The 18224-nt window shown below is 51.4% G+C and overlaps 8 protein-coding genes across 8 annotated transcripts; 3 read left to right on the forward strand and 5 right to left on the reverse strand.

The window, feature by feature from the left end:
• Positions 1 to 58: 58 nt before the first annotated feature.
• Z519_12494 (uncharacterized protein) lies at positions 59 to 1595 on the forward strand (the record flags this gene model as incomplete). Its single annotated transcript, XM_016770200.1, has 2 exons — positions 59 to 378; positions 470 to 1595. The coding sequence occupies 2 exons, from the start codon at positions 59 to 61 to the stop codon at positions 1593 to 1595; spliced, it is 1446 nt and encodes a 481-aa protein (XP_016613542.1).
• A 1374-nt stretch (positions 1596 to 2969) lies between these two features.
• On the forward strand, positions 2970 to 3452 carry Z519_12495 (uncharacterized protein; the record flags this gene model as incomplete). Its single annotated transcript, XM_016770201.1, has 1 exon — positions 2970 to 3452. One exon carries the CDS (start codon positions 2970 to 2972, stop codon positions 3450 to 3452), a length of 483 nt encoding a protein of 160 aa, XP_016613543.1.
• Positions 3453 to 3849: 397 nt separating this feature from the next.
• On the reverse strand, positions 3850 to 5664 carry Z519_12496 (uncharacterized protein; the record flags this gene model as incomplete). Its single annotated transcript, XM_016770202.1, has 5 exons — positions 3850 to 4128; positions 4191 to 4568; positions 4629 to 5086; positions 5133 to 5438; positions 5496 to 5664. The coding sequence occupies 5 exons, from the start codon at positions 5662 to 5664 to the stop codon at positions 3850 to 3852; spliced, it is 1590 nt and encodes a 529-aa protein (XP_016613544.1).
• An 850-nt stretch (positions 5665 to 6514) lies between these two features.
• On the reverse strand, positions 6515 to 7966 carry Z519_12497 (uncharacterized protein; the record flags this gene model as incomplete). The annotated part of the gene is made up of 1 exon (XM_016770203.1): positions 6515 to 7966. One exon carries the CDS (start codon positions 7964 to 7966, stop codon positions 6515 to 6517), a length of 1452 nt encoding a protein of 483 aa, XP_016613545.1.
• An 851-nt stretch (positions 7967 to 8817) lies between these two features.
• Positions 8818 to 10977, forward strand: Z519_12498 (uncharacterized protein; the record flags this gene model as incomplete). Its single annotated transcript, XM_016770204.1, has 1 exon — positions 8818 to 10977. The coding sequence occupies one exon, from the start codon at positions 8818 to 8820 to the stop codon at positions 10975 to 10977; it is 2160 nt and encodes a 719-aa protein (XP_016613546.1).
• Positions 10978 to 11074: 97 nt separating this feature from the next.
• On the reverse strand, positions 11075 to 12523 carry Z519_12499 (uncharacterized protein; the record flags this gene model as incomplete). The annotated part of the gene is made up of 6 exons (XM_016770205.1): positions 11075 to 11202; positions 11257 to 11356; positions 11440 to 11546; positions 11605 to 12045; positions 12107 to 12368; positions 12425 to 12523. 6 exons carry the CDS (start codon positions 12521 to 12523, stop codon positions 11075 to 11077), a joined length of 1137 nt encoding a protein of 378 aa, XP_016613547.1.
• A 2723-nt stretch (positions 12524 to 15246) lies between these two features.
• Z519_12500 (uncharacterized protein) lies at positions 15247 to 16374 on the reverse strand (the record flags this gene model as incomplete). The annotated part of the gene is made up of 2 exons (XM_016770206.1): positions 15247 to 15908; positions 16005 to 16374. 2 exons carry the CDS (start codon positions 16372 to 16374, stop codon positions 15247 to 15249), a joined length of 1032 nt encoding a protein of 343 aa, XP_016613548.1.
• A 1152-nt stretch (positions 16375 to 17526) lies between these two features.
• Z519_12501 (uncharacterized protein) lies at positions 17527 to 18216 on the reverse strand (the record flags this gene model as incomplete). Its single annotated transcript, XM_016770207.1, has 3 exons — positions 17527 to 17609; positions 17663 to 18077; positions 18148 to 18216. 3 exons carry the CDS (start codon positions 18214 to 18216, stop codon positions 17527 to 17529), a joined length of 567 nt encoding a protein of 188 aa, XP_016613549.1.
• Between the last annotated feature and the right edge of the window lie 8 nt (positions 18217 to 18224).

An 18224-nucleotide genomic window follows, 5' to 3' on the forward strand; every position in this document is an offset into this window, starting at 1 on the left:
TACAAACTGAAAGCCATACCATACTGTCATTGGAAGTACCAATACATCTATCGCGATCATGGACCACGACTCGGTCGAGCGTCAACCATCCAATGCTGAGGCAATAGCCAGCCAGCAACGTAAGAGTGTGGCCAACAGGGGCTTGACCGGCGCCTCGGCTCTTACGGTCAGACAATCTATCTTCCCTATCACTCTGGTCACCATCCTCTTCTTCCTGTGGGGCTTCGCATATGGCCTCCTCGATGTGCTAAACGCGAAGTTCCAAACGTCACTCAACATCACTGCTGCTAAGGCAGGCGGTCTTCAAGGAGCATATTTCGGAGCGTATTTCATTGGACCTCTGACATATTCTGGCTGGATTGTCCGCAGATTTGGCTAGTAAGTCCTCCTTCCGGAACGACTGTTTCACCTTTGAAAGAGTTGGTTTGTGGCTATGTCAAGATGAGTTGAGACTAACATGACTTTGCAGTCGCTGGACCTTCATCACCGGTCTATGCATCTACGGCATCGGCGCCCTGATGTTTTGGCCCTCGGCAGTGTACAAATCCTTTGGCGGCTTCTGTGGTTCTCTGTTTATCGTAGGGTCTGGCCTTTCTACGCTGGAGACATCTGCCAACCCCTTCATCGCGACCTGCGGACCCCCAAGATTGTCCGAGTTCCGTCTTGAGCTCTCACAGTCTTTCCAGGCTGTCGGTTCTGTTGTGGCTCCTCTTCTGGCTTCTCGCGTCTTCTTCAAGGATACGCATGCGACCGACCTATCACACGTTCAATGGACTTACGTAGGCATTGCAGCCTTCGTCTTCTGTCTTGCAGTCGTCTTCTTCTTCAGCCCTCTCCCGGAGGTCACAGATGCCGACATGGCTCTTCAGGCCGAGCAATGCTCTGACTTGACTGGATACCAAGAGAAGCCACTCTCGAAGCAATACAAGCTGTTCTTCGGGGTTGCCGCACAATTTACATACGTTGGCGCCCAGGTCGCAGTTGCTTCCCAATTCATCAGATATTCTCAGGAATCTGCTGGACTCTCCGAGGCTGCGGCTTCTGACCGTTATGCCATCGGTCAATCACTGTTCGCCATTGGACGATTTGCTGCAGCAGGATTGTTCATGTTCGTCAAGCCACGTCTGGTTCTCATGCTGTTCATGACCATGATCATGGTTTTCATTTCATTGGCGATAGGTATCTCAGGAGAAGCGGGTGTTGCCTTCCTCTCCTTGGTGCTCTTCTTTGAGTCCTGCGTCTTCCCGACCATTTTTACTCTCTCCATCCGTGGATTGGGACGACACACGAAGAGAGGATCATCCTGGATTGTGGCGAGCGTCTCGGGCGGTGCCTTGTTCCCCGCTCTCACAGGTCTTGCGGCTGACCACATGACCTATCACAAGGCCATGTGCGTGCCTTTGGCCGGGTTTTTTGTTAGCTTCATCTTCCCCATCTACTTGAATACGGTCTGCAAGAAAGAATTGGACGGATTCCGTGAGACCAAGATCGGCTACGTTGACGAGAGACGGGGAACCATCATCGGAGATATCAATGATATTGAGACATTTGAAGCGATGGAGAAGAGGCGTTCAGTCAATGTCGAGAAGGTGTGAACATGGTGCGACAGTAATGTTAGGGCTCCGAGCTGGCAAGCGTTTATCTCGATGTCAGGGCGGTGATGATGAAACGAAGGATGAGTCGTGTGAATGGCTATAGACACGATACCGACATGATTTGTCTTTTTTCCCCCTCTCCTTCTCCCCTTCCTCTTATCTCGCTTGACACGGTTTCCAATCTATTCGAACTATTCGAGTCTCTCTTGGTAACCCATTTTAGCACCCTCCAGCCACCGAGGGGTTCAAGAACTTGTCCTGCCTAAACTAAGACTGCCAGAGCTGCCCCTCTCCCCCTGACCTGCCACGGAACCCTTTCCCGACATGGACTCTGTGTCTGAGTTCACTGTGAGGGCTGGAGAGGAGAATGAAGACCAAACTCGGAGGATGCGCTCATCGTACCAAGCGGGTTAGTAAAAGCAACAAGCGTCGAGGTGGTCATGAGGCCGTGACTTGGCCTTTCCCGTGTTTGTTCGTCCAATCCAGCCACGCCTGGAACTCGTATATTAATAAAATCTTGCTAAGCGGCGGGGTTTCCTCGACCGATAATCTTCGTACGTGCTCCAGCATGCCGAGGATGTGCTTCCCGAGATGGAGTGGTGCAATTCCTGGCATGTGCTCATCTGGTTTCCTAGGTTGTCGCCCTTGTCGTCCTGCCTCTCGCGGTCCCAACCGCAACCACTCCCCTGGAAATGTGTACCTTGAGAGTTTCTCGATGATGCCGACGCCGCCACTGTCATATTGCCAGTAGTTTAGATCAAGGACAGAGCAGCACTATCCCCAAAGGTAAATGAAATACTGCTTATGAGTGAAGGTCCACCCCAATCTGACAGCGAGACGACTTTAGGTTTGCTGTGATGACTGTTTGGTCTGACTGTGCTATTTCGTCTTTTGCTTCGGGCTCTGAGGGGCAGAGTAAATGAATATAAATGAATATGGTTCCTTAGGCATTCAGTTCGGACTTCTCGATGTCAACAAGGCTGGACAAAGCATTCCAAATTGTTCAAGCCCGCAACTTAGCTGAGGTAAATTGAACATTCAGCTCAGCCTCAGATCGACAACGGTCTTGCGGTAGAAGAGTCAGCTACACATTGTGTGTGGCATCTCCAGTCTGCCGAGGGCCCTGTACGTCCAATGCAAAGTCACACCGCGCCTGACCAAGACGGACGCCTCTAGTATTGGTCGGGCGTTGCGCTTTTTAAGCGAGATGAGGAGAAGTTCAGGCCAACTTCCAAGGTCGAAATGCTTTAAAGTGAACGACATCGACCCCTTGGTCGTTGTCAACCTCTACTCAAACTCCTTAACAAAAGCAGTATCCCTAATCGCTTCAGACCGATCCACGAACGCATTCAGACCATCAGTGCTCTAGTCATAATGTACAACCGCGACCCCTACACCTTCGCCAATGCCTCTTCTATCCCCGACCCCGTTCTTAATGTCATCCTCACAATCCTCAAATCCTGGGACCAGCCTTCGACCGATTACAAATACGTCACCGCCTTCCACCCAGATGGTACCCTGCACGTCGCCCCTGAGCCTTCCACGGGCGAAGTAGCCTTGAGAAAACTGCACGACGACATGATCCACCCGACCAATGGGCCCGTTGTGGATCTGCAACATTACCTCGACCGTGTCTTCATGATGCCTTCTCCACCGGAAGGGAAGACGGAGACGGTGTTCACAGGGAAACTAACGAGCATCTTGAAGACTGGGGAGGAGGTGACAACGGACTTTGCCACGTGGATCACCGCGAGTGAGGACAATGCTGGGGAGCTGAAAGTGGAATTGCTGAGAGTATTCTCGGATACGAGCGTGTTGATGAAGAAGATCGGCGAAATGATGGAAGCAAAGGACTAGTTCGAGAAAGCGTGCGCCATGATGGAGACTAGAGGGAACGAGAAGTCGTGGGAACCCTCGCAAGGACTCATTACAGATGACGCCGTCATGGAGGTCAATTATAGACGGATGAACGCATTCATGGCCTCTCTGCGTGTGAAACCCTGCGTAAGTCCCATTAGCTTGGATAATAGAGGGGCTAGCTGGTACCCACGACTCGGTATCCGAAGTATTAACACCGATGGGTTCCGAAAGGTGACAACTAAACAGCGAGACAGGTCGTCGTAGTGACAAGACTCATCCTCTCTAACTTAATTAGGCTAGTGGCGACCTTCCTGCACCGCATCTCTTTCGTAATAACACTCAGCACGCGCCCTCATCCGTCATGATTTTATAGACCTACCGAGTCCAGACCCAGCTAATGGCCGAAGGGAGTATGTGTGCTGACCTTGGCGAGATGCTTGTGTTCCCTCTGCCACCGCTTTGAATACCTGACGCCAAATCCAGTCTTGAAGACCTCCCGGACCGTCTCCAGTGGCATGCCCTTGCACTCTGGGTAGCAGAAAACAATGAACAGCCAGCCCACGAAACATATTGCTGAATACAAGCCGAAGGTTCCAACCGGTCTCGCGCTTTTCATGATGGAAAGGAAGGTTGAAGCAATGATGATGTTGGTGCTCCAGCATGTCACGGTATTCTGAGCCCCAGGCTATCAGCCGCTCGATGCAGTGCAGACGATTGGACAGAGCAAGAACTTACCAGCATGGTTCCAATAGCTCGGACTTCGAGAGGAATCAACTCAGTCCCGATCCACGCGATCGTAGCCACTCCAGACGAAAAGCACGCCACGTATACGATGATGGCAACGAGCACGAGAGTCGCCGGCCAACCGATATGGTCGGATTCCACAACTAGGTCCTTGTTGATGGGGATGTAGTGGAATGAGACGGCGGCAATCATCATGCAGATCGACATACCAAGAACAGTGACGGTAAGGAGCGCCCGGCGGCCAAACTTGTCGACAAGAACGAGATTGACAATCGAGAAGACGAAGTTGGTGCCAGAGACGGTGATGGCGACCGCCGTGGCATTAGTAAAACCCACGATCTTGAAAAGCGTGGCAGCATAGTACATGAGCTGTGATTTACTAGAGTCAGGAATGGATTACTTCTCTGGCAGCACCTGAGGAGCACTTACAGTGTTGAAGCCACCTAATTGGCTAATAGCCATAACAATGCAAGCGGTAAGGACAGCGCGCCCAGTTGCTGGAGTGGTGAAGATACGCTTGAGCGTTAACCAGAGCGACTCCTCGGACATGGCCATGGTTGCTTCCTGGAGCGACAATTCGATGGATTTGATCTTGGCTTGCCGTTGGTCGCTAGTGGAGGTGGGATAAATTTGCAGTAAGACGCCCTCTGCAGCCTCATGTTTTCTATGGGAGACTAACTGGCGGGGCGACTCTGGGCACAGCAGAAGCAGCCCAGCAAGTGCAATGGGAGGTGCGGCTCCAATGGCAACAGTTGCTCGCCAACCCCCACCATGGACATGTTGAAAGCCTGCTCCGATAGCAGAAGCAACTAGTTGGCCAAAGGTGACGCTCATGTTGTTGAAGGCGATCATTCGGCCTCGATATTTGGCAGGTGCCAGTTCGCCGACTACTCAACGGTTAGCATTGTGCAATCTGTACGTCTGAAAACTTACTGTAAAGCGGGCAAACCATTGCCGCGGAACCGACCCCCAGGCCAACTACAAAACGGCCAACTGCGAACTGGACCAGATGATAGGCGCAGGTCTGGAGGACAGTCCCAATCACGAAGAGCAGACAGGCACTCCAGATGGGCCACTTGCGGCCGAAACGGTCAGCTATGAGGCCAGCAAACACAGCTCCCACCAGGGCTCCTCCACTGGTCAAGGACGTGACGAGTTCTTGCTCATTCGAGCTCAGTTCATGGCCGAGCGCCTTTCCAATTGAAACGAGGACCGAGGAGATGTACCCAGTGTCGTATCCTGGATCGGGTGTTAGTGTGAAATGATGTCTCGCGAAACGATCACGTAGGGACATACCGAACAGGAAACCTCCCACCGAGACGGTAATGGAGAATAGCCATGCCGCTTTGGACGCTGCAGTTGCCTCGATGCCGCTGAGTTCGGTGACTTCTTCCGAAGTGCTCTTCCTGCGATCGACCGCCTCGACTTGGTCGGCAGCATATTTCTCGACCGACTTTTCGAACATGCTGGAAACAGGAGAATTGGTCTGGTACAGGAAGAGACAGAGAGGCGAAGATCAGAGATAGAGTTTTGGAGAACCGGCCTCACGATATGTGATCGTTGAGTCGACGGGGAGACATGTCTCTTGGAGAGAATTTGTGATCCTTTAATACTTTTTGTCTCCATAGTTCTCACGGCTCGAAACTATTATGATCCTCGTCTGAACGCCGGCGTTATGGTCCACAGTGGCCGCACCACCAGCGAGCACCCAAGGCACGCTGGCGGAGAAAGATGGTTCCTAAAAACCCCGTGGGGTGGAGGCGGCAGATGGTCAAGCCAGTCTATACCCCAGCCGGAATTCGCCGCGCACTACAACACGGAGAAAGATGGCTCTGTTGAGATGAGGGGATGGGAAATCCTTTCCCAAGACTTTGCCTTCCAGCACAGCTTGTCGGCATCGACATCTGCCCATCGGAAGGCCACCTCCGGCAAGGCCTTGTCTTGCTCTCTTTTCACTCTAGACCATCGGTAGGTCCTGTAATGGCCGCTATGGATGGGTATGAGAATATTGGTTCGCAATAAGTTTGGCGTCCCAATCCTGCGGCTCTCCGCGGAATTTGTAGAAATTCTGTCTGCGTTTCTCTGAGATACATTGCCTTGGTAATACAGTCGGTAGACTGTTCGAAGAGAATCTGGGCTCCTTCAGCACGATGCGGGATTAACATGGCCATGTTTGCGCGAATAACTAAGGATGAGGGATGACACTCGGACAGTAAGAGCACGTCTTTCGCCTGATGGACGACTCTCAATCTTTCCATTATCCTTCAATAGATACAAAATGGTCTATGGGACAGTGTAATTCGCTGCAAAATTCGTCAGGTAGATTTCGGCTCTCGCCTCCAGATCTTGACGGGCATCTCCCCTAACAGCCAGTTCATGGTCTCCAGCCTCTCGATCTCCCAATGTATATGAGGTAGTGCAAACTCGTATCTACGGAGCATTGAAGCCAATACCACTGTTTGCTCCAAGTAAGAGATGTTGCGACCAATGCATCCCCGCGCACCGGCAGAGAAGGCAAGGAAGTAGGGTTGAAGATTCTTGCCTTCTTCGCCGAGCCACCTTTCAGGGATGTACTTGTCGGCCTGAGGGAAATGTTCTTCATTTCTGTGAGCGACAAGGGCCGACATGCCGACCGAGACCCCGCCAGGAATATAGTCGTCCAAGATGCTCAGACCTTCCGGGGGAGTCTCACGGGGAAGTGCGTGGGGAGTTGGTGGAAATAGTCGCAACGACTCGTCCAAACAAGCTCTCAGGTACGGCAGATGCTTCACCCGATCGTAAGGAACCACGGCTTGCATGTCCTCGTCGTCGAGTGCAGCATCAAGCTCTTCCACCAGCTTTTTCATCACTCCAGGATTCTTAAGCAGTTGATACAGGACATTTGCCATTGCAATTGCAGTTGTGGCACTTCCTGCGTTCATCATGATACTCACTTCGGCCACAATCTCGCCCCATTCGAGGTTGTTGGGGTGTCCGTTTTTGTCCTCCATCAGTGCCTGGAAGAAGTCGTCTAGCTTCTCTCCCCGGCGATATCTCTCCAGTCGGCGATGGGCAAGCTCGAGAGGAATCCCGTCCCAGTCCCTAGCAAGCTTCCCCATACGCCCATAGAAGGGAATCATGTTGGACAGCTTGTTGATCAATGGATACCACTTGTAAGGCCAGATCAGGAGTGATTGCTTTCGAGCATTTTGATATAGGCACTCCCGGAAATTACACTGGTATTTGGTACCATCCGTTCTGCGGCCGATGACTCGGTCGTGGCCATTGTCGAGAAACCCTAGTCTTTCCGACAGGCCAATGTCGGCGATAGCATCCAATGTAAAGTAATTAGTCCACTCTCGGTAATCCACATTCAACTCATGTGGCTCCGGGAGTCTTCCGGGTTTCAATGGAGCTGTACAGCACTTGTCGAAATGTGCAATCATGCGGGCTGTCTTGTCTGCAACCTTGTGTTCCCAGCCTTCCAAGTTCTTCAAGGCGTACGCCGACGAAAGAACCTTGCGTTTCCTCGCGTGATCTGGCTTGTCGATGACGTCGGCGAGGTGGAAGTGCGAGCCAGCAGTGATGATATAGGAGCCATCCTTCGTGCACTTTGTGTTGTGCCCGTAGATATCCTTGATTGCTCGAGGGTCCGAATAAGACAATGTAGTTGGCCCAGTGCGGATGATAGGGTGCTTCTTGTGGAGTTCGACCAAGCGAGCTGATCGAGCACCGGTGTGTGCCAGCAACATGAATGGCACAGATGAGATGCCGGACAGCGGGGTCATGGTTGGAAATTTTCGAAGTCCTCTGTAAGTTGGCAACGGGCTCCAAATCCAGATGTGATTACTGGCTCACCTTTGGGGTCTCGAAAGTAGACGATTGCTGGATAGACCAGGAAATAAAGGACGCAGCAAGTCCCCAGGAGGACTGCGTAAGGGGCGGCGGGCATCGTGTACATACTGGAGCTTTCTGAGGAAGAGACGATAGTGTATGGAAGTTGAAGCAAGTCAAATCAACCAGGACCATCCGCGACATCAACATCCAGCAACGCGCCTTGCTTCTTCATATTTATCTTCTTCTGGTCGACCACCGCGTGCCCGGCCATCTCCAGCACGGTGCGCTTTCGAATAAGGTCCATTCCGTGTCAAGACGGAGAAGAGAAGTTCTAGCGAAATTCTGGAAAATCTTAGAATGGAAATCTTTCGCCGAGGCTAAGTCGTCGACGGTGGATGCCGGAGAAATGATGGGGAATTGATGATCGTCGAACTCGCCTGCGGCTCCTTCGGTTCCTGCGGTCGCTTTACTCCCGCCACATCAACATCTCAAGAGGAAATTTTTCGCCGGATCAAACTGTGCCTAAGCAAACTCAATCATCAGGCATTCGGTGACACTTGTCCAATCAAGACTTCTCTCTATGGCCATGGAACGGGCTGCCCAATTCTGTCGAGTCTCCAGATACAGCCAGATGTAGCACGGACGCCGCTGCTCACCTATTCCACCCTGCCTGCCAGGCAATTTTGCTCCGCCTTCATCTTTCCTCAGATATCTCTGATGAGGCTCACGAATCCATTTATATCTAAATGGCCCTCCGCCCTTTGGCCAACATGACAGTGAATTCCCACTCGCAACCTTCGCCATGGCTTCCCAGGCCTTCGAAATCCCGCCGATTCCGCAGCTCATCGGACTCGTTGCTCAAAGCCTCCAGCCCACATCGATCGCAGATTATGTGGCTTTGGCCATTGCGGCCGTCATTGTCACGGGATACCTGACTAGAGGGGCGTTGTGGGACAAGCCAGATCCTTACTATCACATTTACTTTGAACGGCCTCAACAGCGCGACGGGGTTGCAAGCTCGCAAGCCCAAGCCCAAGCCCAGCGCAATATTGCAAAGAGACTATCCGAGGCCCACAAGAAAGCCGTGATCTTCTGGGGCTCTCAATCCGGAACAGCAGAACGCTTCGCCAATCAGCTTGCAAAAGAGGTACAATCGCGGTTCGGGCTCGGTGCTCTCTCTGCCGATCTTTCGGACTACGATCCGGAGTCAATCACTCAACTATCTGATGGGCAATTGGCAATCTTCATCCTCTCAACCTACGGCGAGGGTGATCCCAGCGACAACGCCAATGGCTTTTGGGACTGGATCAATCATGGACTCCAGGATACTCTCCCGAATTTGCAGTACGCTGCCTTTGGTCTCGGAAACAGCAACTACAAGTACTACAACCGCGTGGTTGACGTTGTGGTCCAAGCACTAAACAGAAAGAGTGCGAATCTCCTTCTGCCGGTGGGCAAAGCAGATGATGCAGAATGTTCGACCGACGAGGACTTCCTTTCATGGAAAGACGATCTCTTTGGCGTCTTCCGGAAAACACTGGGCATGGAAGAACAAGTCGTCGAGTATCAACCTACGATTGTTGTCACCGAAGACGACTCTCTGACCCCAATCGACCTCCATCACGGCGAACCCAACCATTCCAGAGACAATCCCAAAGCCGCTGCATCGTGCTCACCCATTCGACCGTTGTCAATCACAAATCCACGAGAACTTTTCCAATCTTCCAAGAGAAATTGCGTCCACATGGAGCTCGACCTGGCGGAACACCCAGAGATCCACTACAAAACAGGCGATCATCTTGCCATCTGGCCTACAAACCCGGATTCAGAAGTGGAAATCCTTCTTACGGTCCTTCAACTCCATGATCGTCAAGACACTCCCATAAGCCTCAAATCCGTCGACGCTGGGACCAAGCTCCAAATTCCAAACCCTACCACAATTCGCGCTCTCTTCCACCGATATCTTGAGATATGCGCCCCGGTTTCACGGAGCACTATTCAGGGATTTGCAGCGTTTGCCCCGACGCCCGACGCAAGATCGCGCGTTCTCAAACTCGGCCAAGACAAGGACTTCTACTTGTCGTATCTCAGGAAGAATCACCTGACATTTGGTCGTCTCCTCAGGCTCACCAGCCCAGACGAACCATGGGTCAAGCTGCCTCTGTCTTACTTGATAGAGGCTTTGCCTCTGATGCAGCCACGCTATTACTCGATCTCATCAAGTAGCGTCCTCAGTCCTCGAAGGGCCGCTATTACTGCCCTGGTCGCAGTAGACTATTTACCTGATAACCGTGAAGAGAAGATCTATGGTGTCACTTCCAATTATCTCCTTACCCTCTCGCAGTCACATCCTACGTTGGTCGCTGGGGAAATGCAGACTAGGAAGGCTATTCGCCAGCAATACGACCTTTCCGGGCCCTCCAACCTTCTCCAAGGCACCAAACTCTTCGCCCACGTCCGTAAAAGCAAGTTCAAACTTCCCATCCAGTCCAGCTGTCCTATTGTTATGGTTGCGGCGGGGACGGGAATAGCCCCGTTCCGGGCTTTCATCGCTGAACGTGCAAAACTGCACGCCATTGGAAAACCGATCGGCCAGATGATTCTGTTTTTCGGCTGTCGTCGGCCGCAAGAGGATTTTATCTATCGTGAAGAGCTGGAGCAAGCTCAAGCTACTGTTGGAAAAGAGGTATTCAAGATCGTCACAGGCTTTTCGCGAATGCAGGGACAAGACAAAGTATACGTGCAGCAGCGTGTACGAGAATACGGCAGGGAAGTAATCAGCCTGATTGAGGAGAAAAGCGCGAGCTTCTATATTTGTGGCCGTGCTTCGATGGCAAGAGAAGTTGGGTTTAGCTTAGGTGAGACGATGAGGGAGGTCAAGGGATGGACTGATTCCGAGGTTAAGAGCTGGACTGAAGGGCTCAAGAGGACGGGCAAATGGAAGGAAGACGTTTGGGGTTGAGAAAACCTCATTCGAGCATACTACTTGCTTTTGGAGGATGCCGAGGATATAGCAAATTTCCAATTGTCAAGTTTGTCATGCTTACCAGCCTTTGTGTTCAGATTTGCCACTGTTCCTTGAGGTCGCGAATGATGTGTGTAGTCTGCCAACCCATGCGCCGGGTCATCTGTTCCAAGAAGCTGACAGCGGCTTCCTGCTCCTCTCGATTGTTCAGATACACGCCGCCTGTGTTCCGATGAGGGCCAGCGCTCATGAAGTCCTGGAGAGGGAACAACTTACATGCAGAAAGAATATGGGACCCCTGGAACATTGCGGTCTGAACATGGTCATTGCTGACCGCTAGACCGACCACCATTCGAAGACACTCGCGGACCACGGACTGCGAGCGGAGAACGCGTCAGCCGGGGTCAGGTAGTGTCCATTACTGGAGAGGGTGGACAGAGAAAAACAAAAAAGCCATACTTCAGAGTCCCTTCTCAAACGCAATGATCCAAAACTCAACTTTGAGAGCCGAGGGTCATAAATGGCTAGGACAATCTTGGCAAAATAGTAATGCTGAAGTCCTACCACTGAAGGGCATTGATCAGAAACCCAAACCGGCGGAATGAAGGTAACTGTGGCACGTACCCTGTGCCGGATTGCACACATAGAGCTCTGGCCATGGACTCCGGTTCGACTCCAGTGCAGAGACTCCGGGGCTCTCGATGAACAGAGGTGTAAAGTGCCACGGCTTAGACACCTCCCAGGCGGCGACTTCGGCGTCCAACTCAGCCCACTTCTCCAGGGACAACTGGCTGCTGTCATCACCAAACACATAGGTAAGTATTCGTGCAAAGATGAAGATAATCCGATTCGCCCAGGATTCGTCATCGGAGATATGAAAGACGCTCGAATGGCGGTAGTTAGTGAGGTTGATAGTGAGTGGGTGCTGGGAGGTGAGGGAGATGTAGATGTGCTGTCTGAGCGACACCCAGCTAGCAGACTCACGGAGCCCGCCGTCGGCTGCGAAGGAGGCTATCGAGTTTAAGATCCGCGTTGTGCCGAACAGGTGGCGTCGTTCATCGTTTTCTAGATTTGAACTTTGAGCCTCTCATCTCTATCAAGCAAAATCTGGCGCAGCAAAACGTACCGGACATCTCCTCATGAGTTCTCAGGAGAATGACGGCAGCCAGCAGGTTCTCATCAAAATGGCCCATGGGGTCTTCCAAAGCCTTAATCAGGATCCGAAGACATTCGCTCACATAATGAGGAGATACGTCGTCATCAGTCCCTGCTAGGAGGCTCATCTGCCGTGAGGCCACGGCGAAGATCGCATTCTTGATGACAGGATAATGCGCGGCCCTTTTTGGTATCTCTTTCCCAAAGTGCCGCTGTTTATCGCAAGAGTCGAACTACACGGTGTTAGTTAAGATAGTAAGGAATCCTAGGATGTTTTTGGGAGAATAACCTGGAGTGACAGGTGGACAATGTAGTGGTGTAAGAGGCGCGCTTCGTGCTGGTTCTTGAATGGCCAGCATGGTCCGAGTCCATACTTTGGGGAGGACATGCTGGCAACTGCGTTCAACAGAACAGGGGACGAGAGGTGTTGTAAAGATTGCCTCTCGGCAGAATGCTCTGGCGATAGCCCAATAGAGGCATGGGTTCGAGACGAAAAGTGTGAGCCTGGACTTTTGTGTGGAAGAGTGGCCTGCAGGGGCGTTTGGGGCAAGGATGACTTATGTGGCGAACTCCAGTCGTGAGTAACCGCCGAAGCAGGATCGTGCTCAACATTGAAATCCTCTCGAGCCTCACCCGTGAGAGCAGGAACTGGAGAAGATGAACATTGGGCCCGTCCAACCTCAAGACCGAGGTCTTGAGAGCTGTCGATTTCGTGGTTAGGAGAAACAAATCGGACTGTGTGTATCTCACCACATCAACCAAGTGAATGATTGCAAGCGGAAAAACGTACCATCTGATGGGAGCTCCACCCAAACCTGGCGAGGAGTATGCCTCAAGTCATGTTTGACTCTGCGCCCATCTACGCTCTTCAGCCGGACAGACTTGACAGGTCGAAAGTGTAATGGCGAGCCCAAGAGACATTCCCGTCCAGCTTCTATGCATTTCTGGCATTTCCGAGAACCGGCGACTTTTATGCCTGGGAACTTGTGAGAGATCAAACTGACAATGCGGATGCATAGACTTTACACTTGATATGTCGGTCACGACATGGCTGGCTATGCAAGACCTCATAGTCAGTATCAACAGATTGCAATAGAGAGATCTATGTACTGACCATCCAGTTCTCGTGCGCATCCCAGACAGCGCTCATAAACAGAGCAGCTATGGAATTGAAACAGAGAATGTTCAAGAAGAGGCAATGAAACCCGAAGTCGACAGCGGGTCTTTAAAGCACGGGTCCACCCTCCCAGGATTTCTCCATCTCGCGTCCACGGCCGGGTTACGTTTCGCTTTCTGAAGCTGAAGGTGCGGAGACGATGTGGGCGAGGAGGGAAGAACTGAGCCGCCAGGAGAGGAAGTTCAATCCCGGCGCCTCGGAGCAGCCCCGACGACGGCCTTGGCGAGAAGGGAACAGTTGATTCATCTCTGTCATCGCGGTTTCACCAACTTCCGACCTTGGAGATGGACAAGAATGATGTTTATTACCGCTACTGGCGTCTGTTCTGATCAAGAATGCTGCGTTTCTGATTGCGATTACCGGAAGATGCGACGTGAGCGCGATTCGGGACGCTACTGTTCTTAAATTTTGTTAGAACCTGGGTAGGAGAACCCTACCTAGATACAGGTAAGCGAGAACGCGAGGTTCAGCGAGAGAATGAAAGGTACCTGGAAGTCGAGCAACACAGTAAAGCGGAGATGCCGCTGACGTAGGGTACGAATTCATCTCAGCACCGATGGCTGAGCGATTCCAGTTCAGTTCGAGACCCGGATTGAGACATTTAGCCGCTTGCAACACCAATGTTAGGACGCAAGGCTGGACCTCCTGAGACGACCAAATCGGGCACGCCATAATAGCAACTGCAGAAATCTATCCTCGATTCATTCCAGTCTAGAGGCCGCCGCGTCTCCTGCTTCACATCACATGCGCTGTCACTGTCTCATTCCAGCTGGGGTCATCTGCTCTGATACCTCGAACAACCACCTCCGGCTTGGATTCAACTGGTCTCTGACAATTTTATCCCACAGGGCTTCCCGTAGCATGCCAATATATCTGATATGAATTCAATGGGCTCAAGCCGTCGTTCTGGCAAGCATAACAGCTATTGAACTCATGATGCAACAGTGCACCCTGGGGACTGAGTGAAAAGCCTGTGGTGCTTGCACCTTGAGGCGCGGCGCCGTGCGGGACACTGAAACCACCTACGGGCTGACATTGATAACGGACAAGGTACATCTTCTGGAAACCTGTCGGGGACTGGTGGATCGAGAGGAAAGAGAGTGGACAGTCGCTGTTCTTGGTGGCGCCGATGGCGAGGAGTTCAGCGTATGATTGGTACTTGATCTAATCGACATAGGCGGATGAATTGGCATATGACAGGCGGAGAGTTTGCAAGTAGCTGATGTCGAAGTTCGTGCCACTGAGGTAAAGGCCAATATTATTGTCGAACTGCCGAGTTGACAGGTAGTAAAGATCTGCCCTGCAGTAGCCGCATTTAGTGTAAAGAGGAAGATAATCGAGGTAAGATAGTGGAAGCGTGCATTGCAGAACAAGGGTATTGGATCTGCTCGACGACCTTCTGAGTCTCAGACACTATAGTGATCTTTTGCAGAACGCTGTCACGCTCGAAATATGCCCATGTCCCCTATGAGAAAAATGAGAAATCCAAGCTTAAACCGAGAGGGGTTTTATTCCTGGAGTCTTGGAGGCCATTGAAGATGAGGAAATGAAACCCGAGGATAAAGAGACCTTGCAATGGAGAGTTGGCATAATCGGTGACGCAGATATATGGAAGGATATATACCGATGGTGTCTTTTGTCCCCTTTTGAGTTCATGGCTCTAGCCATTGGGCAGTTCGCCCTTCAGATGCACAAGGCACAAGGCTGTGTAGCCCGTGTAGCTTACTACATACAATGTCCGATATACCCTGATCACCATCAGCTTCTGCTCGATCTGTGCCGCTTGTTCCCTAGAACGCTACGATGCCAGCCGTGTTCGGGTTTCAAGGCTGCGACAAAGAGAAAGAAATCTGGAGATTCTGCTGGCCAGATGCCAATTATATCTTGGAACGACAGGAAACTATAGAAATGGCATACATCGATCAGAAATAACTTCAAGGGGTCATAGAACCACGCCACGCGTCGTATGTCTCATGGAAAAGCTCCGTGACTCGTGGATGCCAACCGGCATGGAACGGCCTGAAAAGTCGCATCTCTGTTCTGACATTGACACGGTTGAACTTCTCCTCATTTTCCTCCGCAAGGTAGAGAACCTCGAGACTACAGTAGAATATGTAACGCACAAGGCCACAGTCCTGTTTGTCCTCGGTGTGACGCCCGTTGACACGAGGGCATCGACTGTTTTCGCAGAACCATGGTTTCTCGAAGGCCGCATTGATGAGGTACAGGCCGTGAGCCAAATAAATCGACCGTTCAACTGCTTTCGGAGAGAAAACATGAGGCTTTTCGGTTCCTACGGTCTTCTTCCACCACTTTTGCACGCGGTTGTGTCTCTGAGCCATTTGCAGCCACTTGCTCTCACGCTTGTACTGGCTGAGCAGATTGTCCAGAAGACCACAGAGCGCCACCCCATAGAGGACGGCAAGGGATTGCATCCCGCGGGCCAAAGTGTCTTGGTACCAGGCCGCAATCCGATAAGCTTCAAGCTCTGCAAATAGTTGTGCGATGTCACCATTTACCCCTCTTCCGCAGAATCCCGCGTGCTCCCAGAAGGCTATCCCAAAGGACTTAATCGCTTCACCCGGTGTTAAGGTTGCTAGGATGTTGTCGAAAGTGCAATTACCATGACTGAAGCACTAATAGTCCGGAAAATGTTGCCGGTCGACATCATCATTGAGTATCCTGAAGAGACCTTCCAATGAGTCTGGAGAGTTAATGAAAATGTCCATATGTTGGACATTGTTTCGCCATTTCACAATCTCTCCAAAGAGCCTTTGTTTCCCGGCTTCTTTAGAGGCAAAATTCGTGGGTAATGGAGGATTGCTGGACAGTTGTAGTCGTTTTGTGGTTTCTGGATCATGCATTCTGGCAAGGAATCTGCCCAATCTCGCACCTAGCACCTTGAAGAACGGTCCAATGATTCGAGGAGACGCAAACATTTCTCGAATTGCAGAACGATCCGCTGAGCTTAGACGATTTTGTGTATTTCGGTCAAATAATTTGCCGAAGATGAGTGAAAGCGGCCGCATATTCCCCCAGTTGGAAGTGAGCAGGATTGACATGTCAGAGTCATGGAAGAGGGGCCTGGGCACGTAGACCTCCGTGGCTTTTTGAATGGAATACAACGACCCTTCAGAGAGCGAACCCAACAAAAGACGACGGAAAGGAAGAAATCGAGAAAGGGCTCCGAGTCCGGATGGGGATGGTCTTTTAGACGACGAGTCGGAGGAGTCAGAGGGGTCGGAAAACAATAACAACGCTGCTTGGTCGATACCCTTCAGGTCAGATTAGCGACTGGACCTCGATAAGGTTGCTTTGACTAGAGTGTGAAATGCAAGGATGGGGTTAGGGAACGTGGAGAGCGCTTGGCCTTACCAATGGTGTTGGCTGAGCACCCCCATAGTTCTGATGATCCAGGGTAGGTGGAAGACGGTATAGGACCAGTGTGGTGGGCAAGGTCGAGCCATCATTCAACTCAATGGTGGAGCTCGAGCGGTCACATGTCATAGAATTCGCAAAGGAGTAAGGGCGTACCTGACATATTGCTGGCCATCGATGAGACGATTGAGGTAGCCTTCAGTGTTCAGAGCATACCCTAACGGCGCCAAGGATCCGGGCGATGAGATGAGGTGGTCCATAGCTTGAGCTGGGCTCTGACGAGAATTGTGGCAGGACAGTGATGACCTTTCGTCAGAGCTTGGTGGGTAGGGGAAATAATGATCAAGGACTCTTTAATGACTGCCTCATTTAGGCATAAATGATAAGCAAATGCGTCAGAGAATCTTGCGTATCGAGAATGAGAGATGCGAGCATGAGTAGGGTTGAATAAAAGAACGGAGAGAAGCAGTTGAGACTGTTGTTGCAGCCCAAGGTGGTTAACCGCCCGACCTAAAGAGCTTGGATAGAAACGACAGAGACACAAGGAGATCCTTCTGGCTCAACCGATGCAAAGAATGGCAAGGGCGATGCGTATCGGCTAATTTCAGGTAAATCTATTCGTGACACTCATCTCCCGCTCGTCCCGGTCGCTGAATGGGACAAGTCGCCGAGAGGGCATTTGTTGTTGAAGGTCCGGGACGCGGTTGCAGAAAATGTTGACTCTGCACTGTGCATTCCTGCTGCATCTATCTCCCATAGTACTTAGACCCATCTGTGAATCTTTATTTAGTTGGGAAGGAAACGCAAAGATACCATCCAGCCGAAGAAGTGGCCATTCATGATTTGCCCGGGTATTTAGCCTTCCCAAAAGAAAAAGGTACGTAGCGGTACTTGATCATATGTTGAATCTGCCGTCTCACTTTGGAGAATGGTCAGCGATCACGTTCGAGTAACAAAGATTGATTGACTCACTAGTCAGGGAGAAGAGAATCAGCCAGTACATGACGAGCACAGGCCAAAAGACCGGGAGATTGAAGATTTCGAACCAGCTGCAGAAAAAGCTGATTGTGATGGCTCTTGTCGCAGAATGCCAAAACTTGAACTCTGGAAGCCTCCTAATGAATGGCCTGAATTCGTCGTCATGCTTGGTGGGCAGAGATGAGCCCTCGCCATCTTCAAGACCCTCGTCCTGCGACAGGCTGGGATCAAATTTCGGCTGAAGGAACGCGAGGAAGAGATTGAGGAGGTAAATGCCCAGACAGTAGGCGACAATGTACCAGCCCTGAGCGACGACGATGCGAAGAAAGAAGAGCAGGAGGAGGACGGCGGTGGCCGACCATCGGTAGGCGACATAGGGGGTTGATTTGTCGAGGTAAGTTTGGTATTGCTGTGCAAGATCGTTGTTAGCCTAATCGCTGAATCTTCTTGCCCGAGAGTTATTTCTCTTTTTTTCATACCCTCAGCAGCTTGTTGCTCTGTGTACTTATTGCGTCGAAGGGAGTCGTTTCCGGCTCAGGCCCATCCATGGTGGCAG

The sequence above is a fragment of the Cladophialophora bantiana genome, assembly GCF_000835475.1.
Source record: "Cladophialophora bantiana CBS 173.52 unplaced genomic scaffold supercont1.30, whole genome shotgun sequence".
NCBI lineage: Eukaryota > Fungi > Ascomycota > Eurotiomycetes > Chaetothyriales > Herpotrichiellaceae > Cladophialophora > Cladophialophora bantiana.